Below are 27,103 nucleotides of genomic sequence, written 5' to 3' on the forward strand. Positions count from 1 at the left end.
GGGACAAGGCGAATCCTGTGTTTGTTGCATCTAGGACAGTGGAGGCCAGGGCAGATGAGTGGGGAATAGAGAAGATGTGGGTAAGGGCTGTGAGTTGATGGTGGTGGAGGGGAAACCACATTTGTAAAAGAAGGCAGACATTTCAGATGATCCAGACTGGAAGACCTCATCTTGGGAACAGATGTGGCAGAGATGGAGAAATTGTGAGAAGGGAATAGAATCCTTGCAGGTGTGAGGGAGTGTAGTTGGGGAGTTGATGGGTATGTAATTCATGTTGGTGGAAAGCTAGTTTTTCAAGGTGGAGACAGAGATCCAGAAAGTGGAGGGTGTTGTCGAAGATGGACTAGATGAGCTTGAGATCGGGGTGGAAGTTGGCAGCAAAATGGATGATGTAGCTGCATGGGGCAGCCCTGGTGAAGTCGTCAGTGTAAGGGTGGAAGAGTTGAGGGGCCTTGACTGTAGGGGTTGGCAGTATGGATTGCTCCACAAAGCCCACAAACAGGCAGGCATAGTCGGGACCTTTGATTTGAAGGAAGTGAGTTGAGTCAAAGGAGAAGTTGTTTAGAGGGAGGACATTCTGCCAGGCCGAGGAAGGTGGTGGTAGAGGGACAAGATCAAGTTTCTTGTCCAATCAGAAGCAAAGTGCTTTGAGACCTTCTCTATGGGGTTAGAGTATAAAGAGGTTGGACAACCATAGTAAAAATGAGGTAGTCCAGTTCAGAGAATTTGGACCGAGGAGGAAAGATAGTCAAAGTAAAATTAAACTAGTTCGTTTGGGCAAGAACAAACTAAAACAATGGGTCAACCTGGATGGTTGGGTTTATGTATCTTGGGTAAAAAGTAGAAACGAGCAATGTGAGGATGGGAAGCATTGGAGGCTGTGGGAGGGAGGTAACTAGGGGTGATGAGATTGGAGATTGTTTTGGAGACGGTGGCTTCCTGTGGAAGGGGTACCTCGGAGGAGATACCTGAGAGCTGTCACCTGGCCTCCACAATGTAGAGGTCAGTGCACCAGACCACAACAGCACCACCCTTGTCTGTGGGTTGATGGTGAAGTTGTGATTGTTGCGGAGAGAGTGGAGGGCAGAGCTTTCAGAGGAGGTAATATTAGAATAAGAGAGGGGAGTGGTAAAGTTGAGATGGTTGATGCCATGGCAGCAATATGAAATAAAGATCTAGAGCAGGCAGCTGGCCAAGACAAGGTGTCCAAGAGGAAGAAAGCTTAAAGTGGAAGAAGGGGGTCTTGGGTGGGGGAGGGAGTAGGGTGGAGAGTCACGGTTGTGAAAGTAGGCCTGGAGTTGATGAAAGAAGCGTTCAACCTTAAAGAGTGCGCGTGACTCATCAAGGTGAGGGCGTAAGGGGACAAAGTTAAGGCCTATTAATTTTTGAGAACTGATACTCATTTTGTGATCATGTGGTTTTTTTTTAAGAAAAAGATTTTGTTTCAACTTCACCCCTCTCAAACTTTTTTTTTCTCCAAGTTTGTTTCATTCCCTTCATGGTCATTTATTCCCACTGCTGAATTCACCTCTCATTTTTCATATCAAGTATGTCTTAATCCTTGCTGTGGCTGAATAATTTGGATTTTTCTTAAAAGATATACTGTTCTTTTATTTCCTATCTTACTTCCGCTTTAATCTCGTTTACAGTTTGTGTTTTAGTACTTTGTGTAGTTGATGTTGACGGACTCAAGATACCAGATAGAGGAACAGAGGTAAAAGGCAACTGTCCCTTCTCGCTCCCCAGCAGTTGGTTTTTAACTTTTGCTTGAGTATGTCCAGAACTTGTCATGCACTATTCAGTGGATGTTGAGCAGAGGCTCTGAAAATGATGCATGTGTATAGTTCTCCCTTTTGGTATGAGTTTTTGACTTGGTCCATGCACAAAATGTGACTGAACAGGTGAGAACTGTACATGGCTTTTTCTTCCAGATAGGTTCTTTCCAGCATTTTCTTTTAATGATAATGCCACTCCTTATCCTTCTTTTCTCCATCGCTCTTCTTCTCACCCCAGTGACCCCTGCCTGTTCAGCTCCCTGACAAGAACCCTCATGTTTACACCGCCATCTTCTCTCTTTGCAAAGGTGTAAGGTACCATAGACTGTCCTCTCTTTATACACAATGTCTATGATTGACATTGATATTGCCCCCAGAAGCAATAGTTTAATATTTTCAGTGCATTAAAGGTTTTAGACCACTCTTTGTGGATGAGCATCAGGAGACTGTACTGTGGCAGATTGGGCCCTGTCTGTTTGGTATCACTGTTTCCTACCTTCCCAAGTAGCTGCTGTTTCAGCCACAATATCTACACGACTCCAAAGTAGCATGCAAAGAAACAGTAGGCTAAGTTTAAAGTATTGAGGTGGGTTTGTGTCTATTGTTTTACAATCTATTAGGTAGTGGAGGGAAAGCTGATTCATAGCAGTTCAATTGGAGATTAAGGCAGTTTGGGTGAAGCCATAATTTGCCAAACCATGGGAGAGGTGACCTTGATGAGGTTGTTGAGGTGCACAGGAATGACATGGTTGAGAAAAGGGCTTAGTGGTCATTGCATCTCTTTCCTTTTGCTTGTGTAATATGCATCTTTGCTGTATTTAGTTATTTTTCTCCCACTCTCTTCTAAGAATATGCATTATTGGATTTTGATGTCTTGGGGTATTGCAACAGATTATGATCCTCTACACATTCATATCACATTTGTTATTTCAAATATTACGGTCCATTTATTCTACTGAGGTTGGATGTTTGGCAGATTATTATTTTTTTTTTAAGAAACTTTAATCTTATTTCGTCTTGCATAATAAAGTACTGTTATGATTGCCTGATAAGGAGATATTCATGCTGAAACTCACAAGTGAGTGCGGTGCTTCATGAACATAAAATATTTGTGCAAGGTGTCCCTCAGTGACCCTTGTAATCTCTGGTTGACAGTGTGGTGGTGCAACCACAGGGAGATGAGGTGGTGTTTGTCAATATGTATGAAAGGGAGTTGTCCTATTTTTGTACATGTAAATAAAATCCTGTTACTGCATATATGTGATGCACTGTGTAATGGTATTACCTGCAGTGAGTTCATTCTTAAAATATTGGGGTTTTGTTTATGATGGAAATTACAAAAGCTTTCCTCATTATTGATTATCCTCTTTTCAATTTTCTTTCTTGGGAAGACGGTTTATACTTCTGGGATGATTGATTTTGAAAACCATGAGAATAATTTCCTTATAAATAACTAGAATATAACATTCTCAATAGTTGTACGTGGTTGCAATAATGTAAGCTATCATTATGATTAAATGAACATTTTAAGTCTGGCTCCATTTGTTTATTAGAGAAGGGGTATCATAAACTGATGTTTCTTGTAGTGAAGATAGATCCACTATTCCATTAAATTAGGGTTTCTGTACGAAAGGTTTTCAGCCTGAAACATTTCCATGGATACTGCCTGACCTGCTGAGTTCTTCCATCACTTTATTTGTATGTTGCTTCAGTTTCCAGCATCTGAAGACTTCTTGTCTACTTCCTCGAGATTTTGTGATTTTTCTTTTTTGATCCAATGATCCCAGCAGATTGGGGATAGTGAGATTATTCCAAGTTAGAATGGTGCATGACATAGACATCTGAGGCATGGTTCCCTTCTATGTGCTCCTAGATTGTATAGACCATGAGTTCAACATAATGAGTGGTAATGGATATTTACCATAAAACCTTGAGCAGCTGTAAACGGTTATATGGTTAAAACAACTGTTACAATTTTTCTACAATTAAACCTGTGGTTGTTATCCATCATTTGAGCAGTACACGAGTGCTGGAGAAACTCAGCAGGTCATGCAGCATCTAATCAGTGGCAATGTTTGAGCCTGAGTCCTTCTTCAGGAGTGCTGAAAATCAGGCAAATTCCTGAATGAACTGGGGGAAGATGAGGAAAACAGCTAACCAGCAAGAGGTAATAGTTGGATACAAGTGGGAAGGCAGCTGAGCTGATGAGGAAGAGGGCAGAGAGCAAAGAAAGATGGGTTTCTGATGGAATGGAAAAGTTGGGGAGCTGGTGGAAGAGAGGCGGAGGGAAAGAAAGACTGAGGAGGGGAAGGGGAAGAGGATTAACAGGAACTGGAGAAGTCATTACTGAGGCTGTCTAGTTGGAGTCTGCTGAAACCATACAAGGTGTTCCTCCAATTTGTGAGTGGCTACTTTTGTCTTAATCACTGAGTCGTTTGAAATGTTTGTATCTTTGAAATGTTTTTTCCGGTTTGAATTAGGAGGGGAGTCAAGGACATCTCATAGTTCTTGGTGCCACAAATCGCCCACATGCCTTGGACCCAGCACTTCGTCGACCAGGGAGGTTCGATAAAGAAATAGAGATTGGTATTCCTAATGCTGCAGATCGTCTAGATATCTTGAAGAAATTTCTGAAGAATGTTCCAATTTTGGTCACTGAGGAGGAGCTGGTACACATTGCTGATGCTGCTCATGGATACGTTGGTGCAGATCTGGTGGCACTCTGCAAGGAAGCAGGTAAACAACATTCCAAAGTGTTGAGTTAGTTTATGCTTTTGCACCATCTTGTGGTGGAAATGCCACAATGTAGCCAGAACACCCTGAGCTCCTTTCTATTGGCAGTTTGAGGATTTAAACTAATCAAATAAAACCGAGCAAGGTGCATTCACCTTTATAAGTGCACAAAATGAATGCTATGCATTGAAGTGTTGTCTTATCGTATTACTGGGAACAAATTGGTAGAAAAGTCCATTTGGGTAGAGATTAGGAATAGTGGGCCGGTGCCGCCGCCTCCCCCTCGCTTCTGCCCGGACCGGGGCCTCCGCCTGCCTCACTCGACCGAGGCCGGGGCCTCCGCCTCCCCCTCGCTTCTGCCCGGACCGGGGCCTCCGCCTGCCTCACTCGACTGAGGCCGGGGCCTCCGCCTCTCCCTCGCTTCTGCCCGGACCGGGGCCTCCGCCTGCCTCACTCGACCGAGGCCGGGGCCTCCGCCTCCCCCTCGCTTCTGTCCGGACCAGGGCCTCCGCCTGCCTCACTCGACCGAGGCCGGGGCCGCCACCTCCCTCTGGCTTTTGCCCGGACTGGGGCCTCCGCCTGCCTCATTCGTCCGAGGCCGGGGCCGATGCCGCTTTAGTTGCCCATTCAGAGCCAGCTCTTCAGCGCTTGACGTCCTGTTTTCTCTAGGTGGGGTGGGTTCCTGGTAGATTGGCAGAAGGCAGGGATCTATAGGCCAGTTAGTTTAATGACTGTAGTTGGGGAAAATGCTTGAAGCCGTTATTAAAGGAATAGGGCATCTGGAGCAAAATGGGTCCATTAGACAGACGCAACTTGGATTCAGCATAGACAGGTCCTATTGGACAAACTTAATGGAGTTCTTTGAGGATAATAATGAGTGCGGTAGATAGAGGGGAGCAGGTGGACGTTTTTTACCTGGATTTTCAGAAGGCATTCGATAAGTTGTCGCGTAAAAGACTTGTACAGAAGATAAGGATGCATGGAATTGAGGATTATGTATTAGCATAGAGGAATTGTTAACCAATAGAAAGCAGAGATTTAGGGTATAGGAGTGTTTTTCTGGTTGGCAATCAGGGTGCCATAGGGGTCAGTACTGGGCTCACAACTATTCACAATACACTGCACATAAAAGACTTGGTAGAGGGAAAATAGTGTAGTGTATCTAAGTTTGCTGATGACACAAAATTGAGGGGGAAAGTAAATTGTGCAGAAGATATGGAGAGTCTTCATACTTGTTCAGATGTGTTCAGATGGAGTACAATGTTGGTAAATGTGAGGTTATCCACTTTAGAAGGAGAAATGGAAGAATGTTATTTAAATGGCAATTGAACACAGCATGCTGCTTTGCAGAAGGATTTGGGAGTGCTTGTGTATGAATTGCAAAAGTTTGGTTTGCAGGTGCAGCAGGCAATCAAGAGGGCAAATGGAATGTTGGCCTTCAATGCTAGAGGGATTGAATTTAAGAACAGGGAGGCTATGCTTCAACAGTACAAGGTACTGGTGAGACTGCATCTAGAATACTGGGTGCAATCTGGTCACCTTACTTGAGGAAGGATGTACTGGCTTTGGTGGTGGTGCAGAGGAGGTTCACCAGTTTGATTCCAGGGATGAAGGGTTTAGCCTATGATGAAAGATTGAGTTACTTGCTGGAATAAAGAATGAGAGGGGATTTTATGGAAACATAAAGGCACAGATAAAGTAGTGTAAGATGTTTCCCCAGAACCAGGGGACATAGCCTCAAAATTCAGAGTAGTAGATTTAGAATGGAGATGAGGAGGAACTGCTTTTTCTAGAGGGTTGTAAATCTGCAGAATTCATTGCCCATTGAAGCGGTGGAATAGATTTTTACGTAGTAAGGGAATTAAGGGACATGGGGAAAAGGCCGGTAGGTGGAGATGAGCCTATCAGATTAGCCATGATCTCATTGAATGGTGGAGCAGGCTCGATGAGCTGGATGGCCTACTCCTGCCCTAATTTCTTGTGTTAGTGTGCTGTCTATAAATCAAGAATTTCTGATGATACAAATCACCTAGTTCCTAACTGAGAAATCGCTGGAACTGTTGTACAGAATTTGCAGTTGGTATTACATTTTAATGTCTGACTATAGGTATTGTAGTCCTTCTGTTTAACTTGAAGAAACCATTCTCTATTCAACTAATTGAAAATCTTCCATATTATTCTTACAGTTAGATGTGAATTGCATTTAGATATTATTTATGAAGCCAGTCTTGCAGTTGTTAGAGACCAAAGAAAATGTGCTACGTTTGGGAGAAATTGATAGTTTTAACTCTTCTGGACAAATAACAGATAACAAAAAAAAAACATATTTAGTAAGTTGATCTAAAAGCATTTTGTAGCAAGGCTGTCGGAGAACTATTAAAATTCATGGTCAATAAACTCTTCAGACATTTGGCTCCAGCAGAAATGCAGGAATCCAAATGAATCAATTTACTGTCTTGAACAAGTTATGAAATTCATTGTCTTGCAGCACCATCACAGGGCAAACATTCATATAAACCACATTACAACGATAAACAAAAATAGTGCACAAAAAGTCAAAGTGAGGCAGTATCTTTGGTTCATTGATTATTCAGGAATTTGATGGCAACATGAAAGAAGCTGTCTGTGTGTCACTTTGTGATCGTCTTTAGGCTCCTGTACCTTTTTCCTGATGGTAGCAGAGTGAAGAGGGCATAGCCTGGGTGGTGGGGATTCTTGAGGATAGAAGCTCTTTCTTAAGACACCGACTCTTGTATATGTACTCAGTGGAGTGAAGTTTGGTGCCAGTTATGTCAGGCTGAGTTATCAGCCCTCTGGAGTTTTCTCCTGAGAGTTGGCACCTCCTTAACAGACAGTGATGTAATCAGCCAGAATGCTCTCCATGGTACACCTGTGGAAGTTTTCAAGAGTCTTTGGTGATATACTGAATCTCCTCAGACATTTCACAAAGTATAGCTGCTGGTGAACCTTCTTAGTGATTTCATCAACATGGAGGCTTCAGGACAGATCCTCGGAGATGTTGACACCCAGGAATTTGAAGTTCTTGACCCTCTCCACTACTGAACCCTTGATGAGAACTGATCATGTTTCCTGACTTCCTCCTGAAGTCCACAATCATCTTCTTGTTTTTGCTGACGTTGAGTGCGAGGTTGTTGGTGTGGCACCATTCAATGAGCTGATCTATCTCCCTCCTTGCGTTTCCTCACTGGCTTTTGTGATTCTGCTGACATCCACAGTGTCGTCAGCTAATTTTTAGATAGCATTGGAATTGTGTCTGGCCACACAGTCATGGGTGTAGAGTGAGTAGAGTAACTGGCTAAACACATCCTTGTGGTGATAGTCAGTGAGGAAGAGACTTTGTTTCTAATTCATACTGATTTTGGTCTTCCGATATGGAAATCCAGAATCCAGTTGCAGAGTGAGGTGCAGAGAGTTTTCTGTTCAATGAGATGCCACTTTTGACACTACTTGAACATGACGTGCTGATATTTTGAAATCTGCTCCATCATGAACATCCATGTCAACTGTACTCTGCCTCATTGGATTTGGACTCCCTGTCAAGGCATTCGTGGAAGGTAGAGCTCTTGTGTGATTGGTGGCAATATCTGTCAGGATGTAAAACTTGGTCCTTAATCACTTCAGTCACTGACAGAAATGCTGTTCAACCTTCAAGTGCTTCACGGAATGGATGTAAAGTATCAGTTAATGACATTGTTGGTTGAATATGAGCAGTTTCATGCATAAAGATATTGTTGATCATTTGTTTGAGCTGAGCAGTATTATGCAGAGGATGTGACTGTTGTAATGGTGTACCTTCTACTGCTGTTGAAACAGAGGAGCATTGGATTTGTTGGCTGAGTTGCTTCAGGCAACTTGTATGCAAGTCTGCCTGCTGCTTTCTGTTCATTGCCACCATGATAGATGAATGATTTGTGCCAATTCGATATTAGTATTCTCTACTTTTTCCTATGTTACTTCGAGATCAAATTGGAGGGATTGATTTTATGCAGTTTCCAATTTAAGGAGTGGTTCTTGAAAAGTTTCTGTTCAGGATACTTCATAGTTCAGGTTTTACTTGTTTCACCCAGGTGAAGTGTGGAGAGTTGATCTCTGAAGCTGCAGCTTTTTTTTAATGCATTATACTTTTGTGGACCAAGTTAGAATAAAAATCTTGCTATTATTTAAACAAAATAACAGCAATATTTATTATGGCAGACTGAAACCATTTATTTTGGCTGGAATTGTTTTTAAGAATGTGCTGCTTGTGTGTCCTCGGTTGAAATGTTCGTCAGTGGCCCATGAGCAACTCTGGAGTTTTAGCCTTCATCTGTCACGGAGAAAGCCACGCAACGTTATGAACATTTGTCCAATGCGGCATTTCTGAGGATTAACTTGCTATGTCTGCAGAAAAAATTGAACTTTAAAAGTTTCTTCTAAAAGTTGTGTTGTTCCCTGTGGTGTCCTTGTGGTTGACACCGATCAATGGTTTAATTTTTTTTTCCTTAGCTTTAACCTCTGGCCCATGCTTTTGATGCAATTGATGTAAGTTTCCACTTCACGCATTGAATCTTCCTGTTGAATGCAAAAGTAAACAAACTTTGTAGTTTAGGGCTGTTGCATGTTAAAATTGTTCTTCGTTGTTGCGTTTTAAAAATTCTAAACTTTTAAGATTTTTATAATCATTAGTTAAAGGAATAAAAGTTGTAAATTTGTAGATACTAATTGGTAATGCAAGTAACCGCAAGAGAATGGAAGGAAGTTTTAGCTCGGGTAAACTTGCACTTCAGGTTAATAATAAGAATAACAATGTTTAGGTAATGGAATGTTCTCTTCCAGAAGCAAAGTAGTAGCTTTGGTTTAAGTAAGTGGTCAAACAGCATGGCAGAATGATAATACAAATGCCTAATCTTTTATCGGGAATCCCGAAAACAGGCAACCTCTTTTTAAAAAAAAAAAACAAAAAACTGGCACTTTTTTGGCTAGATGATATTACACATAAGTAATGGTAATTTCTTGTAATAAATTCTCCATTTTCAGAGGAAGTTCCCTTTATTTCCCCCAACCCCTGCACAGTTTGCTGCCATCCCTGCCGCCATGTGCACCCTCTCTTACTTTGATGGATAGGTAACTCTCGGCCCCCAGCAACCAGTTGGAGAGAAGCAGGGGAGGCTGGCTAAATGTGGGAGCAGTGGCCATCTTCCTTACCCATAATCCCCCACGCAGCTGGAACTATTCTGGTTCTAGCTGCATGGGGGACTGATGCTGCAGTCTGGTGCAGTGCACTGTAAACTCCAGGCTCGGCAGCACTGCATCCCTGCTGCCGTGATGGGAGTTGGATGGCAGTGGGTAACAGCGCTGCCGGGGTGTGCTTGAGGGCTGGCCCGACGAGCTGGTGTAGTGCTTGAAAGCTGCCATGCTTGGCTCCTCTGCCCCGATAGCCTGCTCCTCCTGCAACTCTGCACCTTATGTACAGCCTTGTGCCCCACTTGGACACTGGCCGCCTTTGCCTCTGACTGACACGCTGGTCAAGACCCTCCTGTATGGCACATGTCGAACTACTCCTCAGCCCAGACAGCACCCCCTTCCCTCAGCTCAGCCAGAACTCCCCACCCACCCCACTGCGCTCAGCCTAGCCTAGGGCACAAAATAGTCTGCCATCAGTCCGGGGCGGGGAGGGGAGGGGTTTCTGGCAGCTGGCCTGGGGGGGAACGGATGGTGGGGGCTAGGTGCGAGGCACTTGCTTAAAGGGACCAAAATCAAAATGAATCAGAAATCCAGAAGATTCCGAACAATGGCAGGTGTCCGAACCTGATGATTTCGGATAAAAGGTTAGGCACCTGTACTCCCATTATTCAATTTTCCTTGTTTCAAGGATGTGTTTCTTTGAGTCCAAACATAAGTGATTGTGTAATATTTTACGAGATGCTGCATGGCTGACTGTGATACTTCTTTCTTTCTCTAATGTGTATATGTCATTGGAGTTTCCTGCAAAAGGCAAGTACAGAAAAATATGTTCATGCCCTTTGAGTCGACTAAAAGACAATTCAAATCTGCAGCTCCATCAAATATGTTCATTTTTGGACTGATCTTGACCTTGAGTCAATTTTTCCCTCTACAACATCTATTCCTTTGAATCCCACATAGGAAGAAGCTGTAGCAGGAATTTTTGAAGCAGGATTAGGAATTGAACCCTTAGTGATCCCATCTTCAATGATGGCCAAGCGAGTGTTAAAGTTAGAAGTGTTGAGCCAAGTCATTCCCTATGACATCTGTTTGAAGTCTCACTATCATAGTTTTTGCCTGATCTGCCATAGTTTCTAGAATTTGTGCTCTTTTGGATTTTGAGCAGCTGCAATTTTTACTCCCATTTATGTTTTTTTCCCCACATGCTTGCATTTCATTGCTCTATAGGCAATCAGGCATTGGATGAAAAGTGTGCTAACAAGTTGTCTTCAGCCAATTTTATATATTTTGTGATATCAAAAACTTGGATTAATGTAGGTCAGCAAAATGGTTAGCCTGGACTTGATGGGGTTGATGTTTTTGGAGTCAAAACCACTGAAAACTTTGGATTGCCACAAAAATCTTCGGATCAGACAACATCCAGGCTGCAGTGCTTAGATCTGCATTTCAAAACAAGTCAAACTATTCCAAAATAGCATTGGGATTGAGGTATACCAGATGGAAAATTCACTGGATAGGTAGGAAAAATATCCAATCTGTGTAATCACCCTATCAATTTCCTCAATCTTATTAGTAAAATAGGGGAAGATTTAATGAACAATGCTCTGAAGGAGCTATTGCTAGTGATCCACTCATCTGTTGAGTTTCAGTTTCATGAGGATCACTGAGCTTCAGACCTTTTTCTAGGTTCTGTCCAAATGTGGACTGGAGAGCTGAAATATAGAAATTACGTGAAAATGATTGCTTGACATGAAGACAATGTTTAATTGAGTGTGGCATCAAAGAAGCTTGGTAGAATTGATAAGCCAATAAGCATCAAGAGGGAAAGATTCCATTGGCTGCACAGTTGAAGATGGTTGTGGTTATGGGAGACTAATCTTGGCTTCTGAGCTTCAGAGCAGGAGTTCCTCAGGGGAGTAACCCAGGCCTGAGCATTTTAGGGTACAGTAAAACCCCTGGTATCTGGAACCTCTGGGAATTGGTAGATGCTGGGTAAGTGTATTTTCTGGTTGCTTGAGACTTGCTCTTGCAATGCCTGACTAATACATGCATTAAGAATAAACAGTTTAAAAGACTGTTTAAAAGTATAGTTTAAAATAAACTATACTGTACTTACACTGAACATATTTCACTTACTTGAATATATAAACCTTAAAGCATTTTACTTTATTTTCAGTCACATTCTTAGAAAATATTTAACTGTTGCTGCATCTGCAGGTTCCTCCACTCATGGAGCTGCCCAAAAGCAAATAATAACATTATAGGTAGTTAACCCCTCCCCAAGTTTACAGATAAAGCCTCTGCCTAGGGTTACTCTTATTAAACAGGGATTAGGAGACACTAAGAGAGTCACCCCAGCAGCAAACAGCATCAACTAACTCTTCATCCAGGATGATGCCATTTTATTCAAACACAACTTGATTCAAACAGCTGCCATGAGCAAAGCCCACTGGCTGAATATTTTCTCCCATCTTCAACAAAGGTTTCTGTGTTACTTCAGAAAACATTTACTTTTAAATGTGCATATTTTTACCTGTTATTTTATTCTTATTTATTTAATTATTATATATTTTAATTTTTTTTCCCCCAGTTGCTTAAGGCTGTTGGTGCTTGAATTCCAGATACCAGGGGTTGATTTTCTCTTCACACAATTTCAGGGCTGATTAGTGATCCAGTGCATCACATAATATGGTTACTAATTATTTTGTGAAAATTTGGAACACTTATCAAATGTGATACAATTCAAGTATTGTTCATGAAAGAGACAATTGTGAACTTATTACAAAGTGATTTTTTTAAAATGAAAGATTGAATCAAACTTTCATCTTTATGTTACGAGCAAATGTTCCCCAATATCACTCCTGAAGAGCCTGGCTGTAATTTTAAGATTCATTTCCTAGTCCTTTAACTTCCAACAATAACTATAATTTGTTTATTAGAAGGGGCCAGGTCCATATTAATTAATGTACCAAGTGATTCCTCAGATAATTCCTCTAAGCTGCTCATCTTTCTTTACACCGTTTCTTTTTTGCAGAATTTAAAATAAAAAAAACATATGTAATAATTACATTTTGTGAATGCTTTTTAAAAAGTATCCCTTGAAATCATGTTATGCAGTGGAACATGTGTAGCTTTTTCCTTTATTCCTTGGTTTTTGTTCACAGACCCTGTTGTAAATTTAACATGACATTCAATTAATGTTTCGAGTCTGATCGGGAAAGAGGAAAATTAAGTTAGTTTTCAGGTGGGGATAAGAAAGGATAAAACAAAGGGGACATCATTGATAGCGAAAACCAAATGGGTTGGTGTATTTAGAATCTGATAATATTGCTATTAGGAAGGCTGGAGGGTGTACCCAGGAGATTTGACTATACTAATACCAACAGAAAAACTCTGGTAAAGTCACAGATGGTTGGCATGCAGAAATGGCCTGTTCTGATCATGAGCTAAAGAAATAACACCACATCTATAATCTGGATGCTCTACTGCCTTTTGGCTCAACACTGAATTCAACAATTTCATGAAACCAACTTTTTTAGGTTGGAACTGGCCAGTTCTTATGTAGCCTTGTTTATTTGTGGATTTGACTTTGTTTTTCTCCTCCCTGATCTGGGTATTTTCAACATTCTCTTTTGGTATAGGTTTTGCATGGTTTCTCTTCTCACTCTAACTGCCTTCTTTCAACAATTAAGTGGACAGCATTGAAAATAGTAATTGCCAATCATGAGTGCGACCAGCTTTAGTTTCCAGCCTATCAGACCAATTTTCTTTCGAACTCTTTCCCTCTGTGATTTGTTTTTTTTCTTCTAACTCAAATAATGGGTCATTGATAGGAATCATTGATTCTGCTTTTTTTAGTTACTGCCTGACCCAAGTGATTTTTTGTTTTAGCAGTTTGTATCAGATTTTGCAGTATCTTTAGTTTTGGGCATCAATTATGGACTGAAATTTATCTGCATGTTTGCAAATTTATTGCTCCTTCCTGGAACTCTCATTGGATGGAAAGCTTGTTAATGAGTTTTAATTATGTTGATGCCGTAACACAAACATTAAGTGACTGCATATCTCTGCTCTGTAGAAGAAAAACAGAGAGCTGTGGTGCATCTTGCTTTTGATGTCTGCATTGCTGATTAAAACCAAACTATCTTTATTGATGTGACCTTTTTAACTTCTATTATTAAAAGGAGTTGATGCAGGAGTTTTTTGACTGTGGTTGAGGTGTAAATTATGGCTTTTGAGCCAGTATACTTCTGAGAAAGGAAGACGAGCCTATTGTCAACATCAACAATAATGTTTAGAATAACTGAATAGATAGATTTCGATAGATCAGCTGGTTGAGTGCTGTCACACCAACAGCCTAACACTCAACGTCAGTAAAACTAAAAAATTGATTGTGAGCTTCGGGAAGGTGAAGCCAGGAGAACACAAACCAGTCCTCATTGAGGCAATCGCTCTCATACCTGTATCAATTAAGCAATTAATTCCATCAAATTCACTCCATTGAGAATGTCTATAGAAGGCAGTGTCAAGGAATAATTCAATTGGTGATCTTACGAAAGCTACCTTTATCCTCAAGGACCCCCACCACTCGGGCCATGCCCTCTTCACCTGATAGATTGTGTACGATGAGCGTTGCAGGCTGAGTTTGCTGGAGAAAGGCAGGGAGAGCTAGAATGAAACACGGGCTGTGCTGGAGATGCTCAACTGCCTCGGGCATCCAGTGTCCCTGGGCTGAGCTCCACTGACATCTGCCACTCTTTGCACCTGTTCCTCTCGTCCAGTGGAGGTAAACCCATTATCTTTAGTAAAATGGCAGCAAAACCGTTGCCTCCTAAGGAACCACCGAGGAAGAGCTTGCGGAATTTGGCTAGTGAAATCAGTTAAGTGTTTTCCGCTGAGTTTTTGAGTAAGTGTATCTCTATTAAGCAGATGAGCTGTATTTCTAGACTCAACATACTAACTCTGGGGAGTATAAACAATGATTTAAGTTTTCCCTCCATTCGAGCTGGTGTCTTTTTGATTTAACATTTCTTCCTCAATCCGGTTTGAATTTTACAAAGAACTTGTACATCTTTCTTCTGTGGTCAGTCTGTCCTCCTATCCGCTCTCAACTTATTCAAAGGCCAAAGTCAAGTGCAAATGGTGGCCACCAAGGCCTGATCCCTTGAGAGATTGGCCACCTCTGCCATAGGCGCTATTTTCCGTAGATTCGCCTCTGCTTTTCACTGCAAAGGTTCAATTGACAGCCTCCTCCCCACCCCCCCCCCCCTTCACCCCCAGCGTTATCAGCCCCCTTTCGACTCCCTGGCATTTATTGATAGTCCCATCAACTCCCAGGGGTCAATATCAACCACTTTGAAAACCCCTGGTGTAAATAGTGAAAGCAAATTGTTGTTTTAACATGTGATGGGTTAAAAAAAAAAATCCTCTGTAGGTTTTGTAGCCAATTTCTGGAAGACTTCCTGAATTGGTGTGAGTTACTGAAGATTGATCTAGACTTTACAGTACAGATATAGTTGCATGACATATTTATTAAAATGTGCAATAATCATGGATTCTTAATTCACTTTTTTTTCAAACATGTTATGAAACATTTTACAAGTTAACAGAAAATTATGTAAAACATCTATGTTGTGCTTTTACTTCATGATCCAGTTTTTGGTTGATAGGGTGTAGGAATGCAAATTGAGTTGTTGACGATAATGACTTATTTTCACTGCTTAATAAACAGACAAATAATAATGAGCTAAATCCTATTTGATAATTGCAATAATAATACAGCTTCATTTTTTTTTGTTAAACCAGAAATAGTCAGATTTAATTTTTTTTTAAGTGGATTAGATTACAAAAATTCTGAAATTGGTTCTTTAACATCTAGAGATCTCTGAAAATGGATAAAAATGAAGTGAGGAAGGATCTTCGACCTTAAAAATTGGCTCAGTTTCTCTTTCTACTGAGTTACTGAATGGTTCCAGTATTTTATGCTTATGTTAAATTCCAACTTTGGACAACAGCAGAGGAAATCTATTATCCTTGGAGTGCAGACTTACCACTATTGTGGCTGGATTTAAGGAATTTAATATTGTGGGCAGATTGCTTATATCCCCTTCAGAATAAATGTTGTAGGATTGAAACAAGTGGTCAATCATACAGCTTAAAAAAGGATAAGGAGTTGGAGTCAAGCCACATTTTAAATGCCCAGAATAGGCAACATAATGTCAGCAATTTAAGAAGTAAAATTGAGAAAGGAAGTTGCTGGAAATGTTCAGCAAGTCTGATGGTATTCATGAAGAAGAGAAGCCAGACGAATGTTTTAAATGACAATCCTTTGCTAGATTGAGAAAGAGAGAATATTCATTAGCTTTCTATTGTAGAGAGGGTCGGGTAAGAATAGATAGGACAAGGGAAACCTCTGAGAATCTGTAGATGAAATAATCTGTATGGGATTTAGAGAGAAAAAATTCAAGGAGATACTTAACATTTGTGATACAAGAGCAGTTAGAGGGGAAATATAAACAACAATGTAAAACTGCAAAATTATAGAAATTACAATTGAAATTTTTGGGTAAACTGGTTAAGTGCAAGTGGTAAGCGCATTAAAGGTTGTGGAGTAAAGGTTTGGTTAACGACAGAACAAGTTTAAGGGTTTAAGAGCCTGCTTCTATTCAAGATTCAATTTATTGTAATGTAATAAAGACATTGCGATATTCCATGGAATTTGGTTTCATTTACTGTAAAGCAGTCAGATTTGCCATTGGCAGAAATTGCCTGAACTGCCTCTTGCAGTTTGAGAAAGTGAAGCAAGAGATATTGAATGTTAATGGATTCGCCTCCAGTTCTCTGCAGCCCCCATAACTACACAGAGTCCAATCCGATTCACCAGCAATCTGAACCTCAGATCCAAACCTTTGACATGATCAGGAATCCTACAGTGCCTTCTGCACCCTCTTGTATCCAGTTCCAATACCTGATACCCCTTCATCCAGATTTGAGCCAGTCTCCACCAGTCCGCAGCCCGATTTGAATCTCTCCCCTGCAGTCTCTCGCTGCCTGTATGGGTTCCTCACCTTGAGTCACCAACGGCACGTTTCTTCAACCACCAAATGCCTCACTGGTTGGCCGTCGTAGGCCTTCTCTTTTGCTTCTCTTCAACTGGGGGGGGGGGGGGTGGTCTCCCCACGTTCTGGTGCCCTGAGCCAGTCCTCTGCTTCTCTGGAGGCTGCAACCCCTCGTGGCTGCTGCTGATCATAAGCACCGCCATCTTAGGCACATACTTCTTGGTCGTGGAATTTTTAAATAAAACCTCCATTGGCTCCATTTGTAGGCTGTTTGACGCTTGTTTGGAACTGATGGCATTTGAACAGGGCATTTGGACCTGGCGGGAACACTGCGGGTCCACACCAGGGGGCAGCGCTGCCATCTTCAATCCTAAAGTAATTCACTGTCAGTTGATTTGCCACCTCTTTCTATTTTTTCTAGCATTTTCATCACCCATAACTGATTTATTTTTTACCACTACATTTGTTTTGGTGTTTATGCAAAAAAAACTGGATTACTATTACAGTGCTCTGGATTTAGTTTTTCTCTTGTCCCTTGCACCATGATGGTTCAGTAGAAACAGTAAAACTCCTGGTGTAGGGATTGGTAGATGCCGGATAAGTGTTTTTTTTCCGGTTGCTTGAGACTTTTACAAATGCCTAACAAATACACCTGCATTAAGAACAGAGTTTAAAAGACAAGAGAAATATACCACACTGTACTTACACTGAACAAACTTCACTTGCATGAAAATATAAACATTAAAGTATTTTACTTTATTTTCAGTCACATTTTTAAAAAACATTTAACTGTTGCTGCATCTGCAGTTTTCTCCCCCTTCCACAGAGCCACCCAAAAGACAATATAATAAAGATGAATTATAATTATAGATAATTAACCTCCCCCCCATTCGGGTTTACGGATAAGGCATCTGACTGTGTCGACTGACTAAGCTGGGATAAAGGAGATACACTTTAAAAGAGTCACCCAAACGGGGAACGGCATTAACCAGCTCTTCATCCCGGATGACACCATTTTATTCAAATGCAACTTTATTCAAACAGCTGTTATGAGCAAAGCATGACCAAGATACTTCACTAGCTGAATATTTGCTGCCATCTTCACCAAAAGTTATGTTACTTTGGAGAACACTTACTTTCACAATTTTTTTAAAATTGTGTATTTTTTGAACCTATTCTTAATTTTAATTAAAAAAAAACTTATTTACTCTATTTTGCTGGTTGCTTGAGGCTGCAGGTTGCTTGAATTCCAGATACTAGGGATTCTACTGTACTGGGATCTGGATTGGGAGAAAAAAAATTGCTGAGTTTTTTGGCTGAAACCCTTGATTAAGAATGAGAGTGAAGCTGGGCAATGGCTAGTATGATATGAACCAGGGAGGGATGTAGGATGACCAAGAGAGGCAGTTGTTTGTTGCAATGTATTAGTCATAATTTGTAATCTCATGATCACATAACACGTGGACATTTATTTGATATATTCACCTTTACATCTTATTTGACGAGGTGGAGATATCTGACGTGATCACTGTGACAGATGCTAAGTGACAGTATTATTTAAACAAAAGATTACAATGCTTAATAAGCAACATCAATAACATCTACTGCAACCACACATTTGTATGTAGAATAATATTGTACAGAGAGAGAAGTCCTTTAAGTAATCCTTAATGCTGAAAAATGTAGATGGTAAATGTCGTGCAGTTTCCGCTTTGTTTCTTTTAGTGGTGAGAAACATTTCCGTGTTCATTTTCCCAGAAGGTCATTCACTTCCCTTAGTTGCAGAACCTAAGTCTATATGTGGTTTGTTGGAAGGCATGAAGTATATAATTTTTAATTGATTTTGTTGATTTCTCCCAGGTGGTCCTATCCAAAAGGTGGTAACTGTCAGTGCAACATTCTCTGTAAGGAAGTGGAGTTTGTGTAGATTTTTGTTCTAAATTTCTAGGAGTGAGACTTGAACCTACATATGTCAGATTTGGTTCAGTTTGCACCATTGTCACCTGAGTCTGAAGATTATGGATTCAAGTTCCAGCTCACTGATTTGACCAGGTGGTGGTCCTGTGCAATTCTGAAGGGGTAATTAATTCTTCATTTTGAAAAAAAAATTATTATTTGGTGGATATGAAACAGATTTTCTTGCATTTGGTTTGAAGAAAAAAAATCATTGCAATTTGTGGAGACTCCATAAATTTAATTCTAAGTTCCTTTTCTGTACAAAGGAAATTCCCATCAGTAAAGTGCTTTGGTAAGTCCCAATGTCATGACAGTTGCAACATTTTTCTTGGTTTGGTTTTGATTTTTTGAAAAAAAATATCAGCACTGCTGTAATGGCAGTGTTTTTGCTGGTGAAGACCTGGGGAAATTGAGACTCAGTGCTGCTCCGCAGGGTCCTACTGTCTAGTAGATATTGACAGATGCGTACAGGCTTCAAACAGCATGTGAGAGGAGCTGACTTTTTTTGGGGGGAAACAAAAATTTTTGAAATACTTGAGGTGTGTCCAAGATGGTGGTGGCTGTGCTGGGCAGCGTACTATAAGGGGTTGCAAACTCCAGTGGACCCCGATTGAGAAGAAGCCTAGGAGACATCACTGCAGGAAGGTGACCACAGCCATAGACCAGTGAGGGGCTCAGTGGCTGAAGGACTGCTGCAGGCTGTTGCCACTTTGCTGTCGATAGAGACACACCAGGCTGTGGGCTGTTGGAGACTGGCTTATGGGAGTCGGGTATCAGAACCTGAATTTGAGAGGGTGCTGAGGGCAACAAGGCAACCTTGGGAGCTGAAAGCTTTCTGCTAGGATGGGATGTTGGGATCTGGAGCTCGGGTTGCCAGTAGGTGAACAGGAGTCTGTGAAACTGCAGAATGTGTAGGGGAATCCAGACTCTCTTTTGTTTCTCTTTCTCTTATTGGAGGCACCAGGCAATGCTCATGGCAGCACTTGGTTTTCCTTTATGTCAGGCAAAAGATTATCATGCATATTACATTTTTTTATATTATTACATGACATTTAAAGAAAGGTTTAATTCTTGACAGTGCAGTCATCTTGGCTGCAAGAACAAAAGAGAATGGGATGAGGAAAGAACATTTCATTCAGTAAAATTTCTTCATCAGTAAGGGAACAGGCCCTTTCGGCCCACGAGCCCATGCAGCCCAATTACACCCAATTGACTTACAATCCCAGGTAAATGTACAAGCTCCTTACAGACAGATCCTGATTCACACCCTGTTTTTTGTCACTGTAACAGTGTTGTGCTAATGGTTATGTAATTGCGCAGCCTGTCACATGCAGCATGCATATCATGGATTGTACTGATTTATTTTCCCATGTAAAGTTTTAAATAGAACTCATGATGACCCAACAATTAAATTTAAGGTGTTCATCTATTCCCATATCTCCACAATACCTCGATTAAGCATCCTCCAACTGCTTCTCAACACTCCACACCCCTCTTGCAGCTCAGCTAAAGAGACCAATGTCTTGGAAAGTATTTGAACATCTCGAGGTAAGATCTTAAATACTTCACAATGGTTGAAAGCACACATTAGTAGGTTTCTCGGGCTAGTATGTCAAACAGGGAATCTTAAAATATTTATTTCAAGCTCTATGAATTTTTAATTTGCAAATGTTGAAAAGTTGCGGTAGACAATTTTTCAATTCAATCATCATTTTTTGATAACTATTGTATTTGTCAGTTATTTGATAAACATTGAAGTCTAATTATTTGCATATTCAATCATGATAATTGTTTCCAGGAATATGAGTCTTCAGAAAAGTTGCAGTTTGAATTCAAATAAATTTTGAGAATCAAGTTTATTGGCTGAAAATGTGATTTCAGCTATTTTCAAATTCTTTTTGCTTGTTAAGAAACAATTTCCTTTTCCACAACTAATTTTTATATTATAGGAAGCTACTTATTTGCAATGGGACAAAAATTGACTTATTTTAATTAATGTTGTTGGAAACCAAAGTGCTTGACTCTGTAATCAGATTGGCTTTCCTTGCTTCAAGCCTATGCCAGATGTTTTCTTGCATTAATTCAGAGCAAGTCCCCAGGTTATCCGGCAGCGGTTTCTGAAGTCCGTTATATAGAGCTGGAGGGGGATAAACAGGACTGGGGCCTGGAACAGTTTGACCTTGTACTGGGCCTGAAAATTAACTGTATTTTTGGAGGCTGATTCATACCTTGAAAAAAAATAGACATCATTGGATAATACTTGGGGCAAAAAAATTCTCGTCCTTTCAACTTAACCTTTCCATGTCCAGGATGGGAATTGTTGAGTCAATGATAAATCTAAGACTCCATGGCTTATGTATTCATTTTTAATAATGTGAGTAAATCTGATTTTTCACAATGTTCTATCTATTGAGTGGAGGGCTGTGACTCACACAGCGAATTAGTCAACTAGTATTTTTGTGGGCTGTGTTATTCATTAAAATATTTAGAAAGACCAACAGAGATGATGACCATAGGAAGCAGGAATGTTATTAAGTTCACTGTTTCTCTTTTATTCTACTGAACTGATGTCTTCCCAAACATTTGCAGGCAGATCTTTCTATTTGAGCAGATATTGACCATTGTGGTCCCACTGGTCAGTATTTTAATTAATAATGGATTACAGTTTATTTTTCTCTTATTCTTACTTCTCAACAGTGAGTGTTATGCTTCCTTAGGTTTTGACATGACACTTATCGTGTATGAGCCTTGACATGGGTTGGAAAGCTGCTTGTCCAAAGCTTGTGTCCAATCATGATGTCATGCTGGAATTGTACAGGTGGTGCTGAGATCATACCTGGAATATTGTAATTTAGAGGTGCGGTCTCCCACTCGAAGGAAGTGTATGGTTCTGATAGATGAAGCACAATAAAGGTTCACCAGTTTTATTCTTAAGAATATACGTGTTTGTCCTAGAGGAAAGATTAAGAAGAGTGGGCCTATGTATCTTGAGTTGAGAAGAATTAGAGGCAATCTCATTGATACAATAGAAAAAATTGCAAAGCTCGATGCAAGGGATAGAGGGATATAGGTCATGAGTAGACAGTAGAGATTTAGTGTAATTTGGCACTGACATCATAGGCCAAAGTGCCAATCCCTGTGTTAACCTGTTCTATGTTTATTGATTTCTGAATATTTCTAGTTCAGATGTGTTTAGTTTAGCCGTTTTTTTTTCCTATTATCAAGTTTTTATTTAACTCTGGATATTCTCCATCTCATGGCATTTTTATCATTGTTCTGAGTGTGACGATTACTGAGATATCTGAGAGTTCAAAGTTACCAATCAGTATGGACCTTCACGACAGAATTATTTTTCATCTAAATTTAGAACTTCATTGTTCATCATATTCTTTGATCCTCTACCTCCATCCAATTAGTGAGCTACACCACAGCATTTTATCAACGGCCTTCAATTTGTTGTGCTGTTTGTTTAGTACAGAGTTTCTCAACCTTTTTCTTTCCACTTAGATCCACTTTAAGTATTCCCTATGCCAATGGTGCTCTGTGATTAATAATGGAGTGCTTAAGATGTGTGAGTGGAAAGAAAAAGTTTGAAAACCACTGTTTTAATTGTACCTGATTGACTCGTTATGTGCACAGTTTCATAGCTCGAAAGGAAATGTGCCAATGACAATTTTTCTCAAGCAAAATATTTCAGTAACAATTGGGTCTACAGCAGTGATTCTCAACCTTCCTGCTCACATACCACCTTAAGCACTTATGGCATGGGGATTGCTTAAGGTGGAATGTGAGTGAGAAGGGAAGGTTGAGAACCACTGGTTTAGAAGGTAACAGTGCTATACAGTACTTAAGCTCCCAGACTAATAATCCAGAGTCCTTGGCTAACATAAGACACATAGGAGACTGCATATGCTGAAAGCTGAAGCCAAACAATCTTCTGAAGGAAGAACTCTGTGGTCATCAGCAGCGGTTGGAGAAAAGGTAGGGTTGCCCTTTCAAGCTGAAACTTTTCATCAGATCTGAGGGAAGTTGGTGCAAGGACAGGGTGGGAGGGGTTAGGCAGGGGTCCCACATGGGATTGGCGAACCAGATGGAGATGGTATATTATGCCCAGAGGCAAAAGATTAGCAGATGCCAGACAAAGGGAGAGAGGCAAGAAAAACAAATGGATCAGGTAGAGGAAGATGAGTTGGACAGGGTGGAGTGGGTGACTTAAAAAGGCAAAGGTTGCCAGTGCTGGAATAGGATAAGTAGAGAGGGTGAGAATGATGGTTTAAAAAAAAACTGCTGGGTCCTGAAGGGAAAAACATAGTAAAATTTTCTGGTCAAAACTCTGCTTCAGGACTGAGCAAATAGAGGAAAGACTATGAAAGAAGTGAGGGAAAGGGGAATTAAAATGGCTGGCAACCTGCAACTCTGGCAGGAGCATGGTGAAACTGTGGTTGAGTTGCATCATCTCCTAAAGTATCCATCTGCCTGACCATAAGATACTTTTTAGACATGCAGTACAGTAACAGGCCCTTCCAGCCTACAAACCTGTGCCACCCAGTTACACCCAATTACCCTACAACCCCCATATGGTTTTTTGAAAGTGGGAGGAAACTGAAGCTCCTGGAGGAGAACATACAAACTCATAGACAGCGTCGGATTCGAACTGTGCACTAACCACAGTGATGACTGTGTTGTCCTGTGAAGTCTATTTGTTTTCACTTGACCTTGTTGTTACCTCCCATTCTGGATGGAAAGAAAGTCATCCTTGATCCTGAAAAACCGTGTAAGACGACCTTAAATATCCACTCACTCCAACATTGCCAAACTCTGACTACTTTCAACTAGGTGGACGGCAACCACACTCAGATTGGCAATCTCCACCACTCGAGATGCTGAGCAGATGAATAGAATGTTATGGAAGGGATTACCATCAGAACAATTGTGATAAAGCCAAATAAACCAGGAGAATAGCATTGTGTCCTTGCAGGAAGCAGGGTGAGAGGAGGTGTCATCAAGGTAGCTGTGGGAGTCTGAGGCATGTAATGGCTTTGGTTATGAACTATCCCCTCAAATGGAGGTGCTAAATTTAAATAAGGGAAAAGTCAGAAATGGACCTGTTCAATAAATCCCAGGCAGAGTAAGACATTGCTTGGACTTTTGGGTTCAACTTTGATTTGAGGCCAGACAGTGAAGTTAGAAGTTGCTCAATATGAGAAAGAGTTCAGTGAGGCAAAAGTTGGGTCATTGTGGAGGGGGCTTGCTGGACCTCTGTTCAAAGAAGGTCCCTCAGGGTATGCTGTTGTGGGTTGCTGGTGTGGAGGGATTGAATGGCTATGTTGATAACATTCTTGTTGGTATCTGGAAATTATCAAAGTGACGGAGGGGAACAGGGTTGTCATGGTTGTAAGTGGCAAGAGAATAGAGAAAGAAGATGTGGGTTGAGACTATGTTGTTTATGTCAGAACTGCCCATTTCTGATGAAAGGCTATTAACCTGTAATGTTAATTCTATCTTTGTCTCCAGAGATGATCTGCTGAATAGTTCCAATATTCTCATTTATTAGTTTCTAGCAATTGCTGTTTTGGATCTGTTTCAGCCTTTTTCTCTCATTCCTGATTTTATTTATCTTCTCTATTTACCTCATACAGATCAACTGCAAATAACAACCTTTGATTATCCTCTCCCAACTAGCACTCCAACAGTTATACCATTCACTCCCTTTTGGTCTTTACACCCTATCATCAACATTCTCTTCCTTCTTTGTAACTTAAAATATCCTTGTTTGCTGTCTTTTTTTCCGATCTGGTGAATGTTCATTATTCTGAACCATTGACTCTGTTTTCTTCTTTTTTCTTTTTTTCTTCTTTGGCTTGGCTTCGCGGACGAAGATTTATGGAGGGGGTAAATGTCCACGTCAGCTGCAGGCTCGTTTGTGGCTGACAAGTCCGATGCGGGACAGGCAGACACGGTTGCAGCGGTTGCAGGGGAAAATTGGTTGGTTGGGGTTGGGTGTTGGGTTTTTCCTCCTTTGCCTTTTGTCAGTGAGGTGGGCTCTGCGGTCTTCTTCAAAGGAGGTTGCTGCCCGCCGAACTGTGAGGCGCCAAGATGCACGGTTTGAGGCGATATCAGCTCACTGGTGGTGGTCAATGTGGCAGGCACCAAGAGATTTCTTTAGGCAGCCCTTGTACTTTTTCTTTGGTGCACCTCTGTCACGGTGGCCAGTGGAGAGCTCGCCATATAACACGATCTTGGGAAGGCGATGGTCCTCCATTCTGGAGACGTGACCCACCCAGCGCAGCTGGATCTTCAGCATCGAGTCCACTCTGTTTTACTGGCCATAGAAACTGCCTGATTTCACTACGATTGTTTGATAGGCAGATATCTTTGAATTAAACTTGCTTGGCTGTGACTTTGCCTTGCATGTGTGTGTGGATTTATGCTTATCTTATCCTTGTAATCTTCGGAAGCTGTCATTATTATGGCAGTTTGAAGAATGCTCTGTCCTTCCAGTAACTATTTCTTTTACTTTAAGCTGGTTTGATAGTATAGCTTTGAATCCTATACTTTGTGTTTTCTTGCAGGTTTCAAGGTATGATACTCCATTTTATTAAATGAAATAAACAGTTAATTACCTATTTTGTTGTGATCTGTGTATATTTGGTCAATGTTGAATTGATCCACCTTGCATGAATCTTGGTTTGGTTCAGAACTATAAGAGAATAATATCCAGTTGCTGGGTGGCTAAACTCGGACAAGAAAGGTCATTGCGGAGTTGACTTATCTTAACTGGGATGACATTTAATGCTTTAGATTGCCAGTTATTGACATTTTTTTGCATACATGTTGACTGTAGAATAATCTATCATAACCTAATGGTTAAAATTTACTTTTGCACTTGGACAGAGTTTTGAAGGGTCTCATTTCTAGCTGAAACAATGCACAGGGTAGTGGCAGAAAAATTGAATGAAAATAATATGCAAAGTTGATTTATGTTCAGGCACTGGTCTTGGAATGTCTTCGCTCTGAAATTTGACTTCTTTCTGTTTGCTTATCTGGTTTTATTCTCATATTGGCCTTGTAACTATCTAAAGTTGTCAATGTACTGCAGAGATTAACAAATGGAAATTGTATTGGTACATTTTTCATGACTGTTTTTCAAAATTAAGTCAAGCCAGCTGAGAATTTTCACCTTTTCTATAAGAAATATATTCAAAGTGCACAATTCCTAACCTGACGCTGGTTAAGAAACCTTATGAATCTACCTACCGTGTGGCTGAGTTAAGTGCAAATATATTGCACTGATTCAGTAGGGGGAGCTCTTAATGCACTAATACTGTTTGTAGAGGAACTTGTGTTCATTAGCTGACTGCCGTGAGATTAATATATTTTTAATATTTGTCACTATAAAGTTTAAAAAAAAACACAATTGAGTGAAACTTTGGGTATCAGTATTTGGAGCTTTAATGTTTGTTGATCTTTGAGTGTACATGATTTGCTTCTGGAAATGTTTTAAAAGAAAACGTTGATTCTGATATCTCAGTTAAATGAAAAAGAAGTTTGTTGGTGTCGATGCAAGAGTTTACGTGCAAAAGAACTGAACCTTTTCAATAATTTATATTACTGTTAAGTGAAGAATATGAACAAAGATTAAACTTTGAATACGTAACTAATGAATATTTGAATGTGATAACCTGAAATCAATCATTTCGATATGATTACCAGCAAAAATGTAGATGTGTGGAAATGGTGATTTCTTTTGTAGTTGGGCAATTTTCTTTTAGAATTTCATTATGAATGTTTTGCTATTTGGTTCAATATTTCACTTAGTTAAATCCATGTCTTCTTTGATCAGTAAGTAATACTGTGCAGGGTCCTACACTTGCACGAAAGTATCAGTAATTTATCTCAGACTGGGTGCTGGTGCAATCATCTTCCCACGCTTTACTTCAAGACATGAGAGAAAGTTTTCCACTGCTGTTTAGATTGCAGATTCTGGCTTGCAGGTAGAATGACTAGAAATAGAAAGCTATGCAGTTACCTTTTACCTAAGTTATCTTTTCAATAATAAGATTATTTCTGAATGTTTTGGAAAATAATTGTGAGTTAATTTGAAATCAATTGAAGCATTGCTGGGTCATTACAGATGAACTGTAAAGATAAGTGGGAGGGAATAGTCATATTTTCACTCAAGCATTCCTTGCATAGAAAGCTTGAGACTGAATGTCAGGGCATCAAGAAAAGAGTTTTTTCAGTGCTGTTTATCTGTCAAGCTCAAACAGGCTGTCAATTTTCTTCCCCCCAGTTTAATGGCATGAAGATTTAATTGGTGATTGATTTGTATTGAGCAAGTTGTAAAAACACTTTGGCAGTTGTATTTATGCCAGTGCTGTAGTTCCTCTTGAGATG

General features: G+C 40.4%; 1 protein-coding gene across 5 annotated transcripts in view; it reads left to right on the forward strand.

Annotated features, from left to right (window-relative positions):
* Nucleotides 1-27,103, forward strand: part of afg2a (AFG2 AAA ATPase homolog A) — a 378,594-nt gene that overhangs the window by 28,475 nt on the left and 323,016 nt on the right. For all 5 annotated transcript variants that reach the window (XR_011353718.1, XM_069925225.1, XM_069925223.1 and 2 more), the window contains exon 9: nt 4,256-4,511. Coding sequence is in view for 4 of the 5 variants with exons in the window: in XM_069925225.1 (XP_069781326.1) it covers nt 4,256-4,511 (256 nt within the window). In the remaining variant the exon portion in view is untranslated. The remainder of the gene's footprint in view (nt 1-4,255; nt 4,512-27,103) is intronic.

Source organism: Narcine bancroftii, chromosome 3 (assembly GCF_036971445.1).
Source record: "Narcine bancroftii isolate sNarBan1 chromosome 3, sNarBan1.hap1, whole genome shotgun sequence".
Taxonomy (NCBI): Eukaryota; Metazoa; Chordata; class Chondrichthyes; order Torpediniformes; family Narcinidae; genus Narcine; species Narcine bancroftii.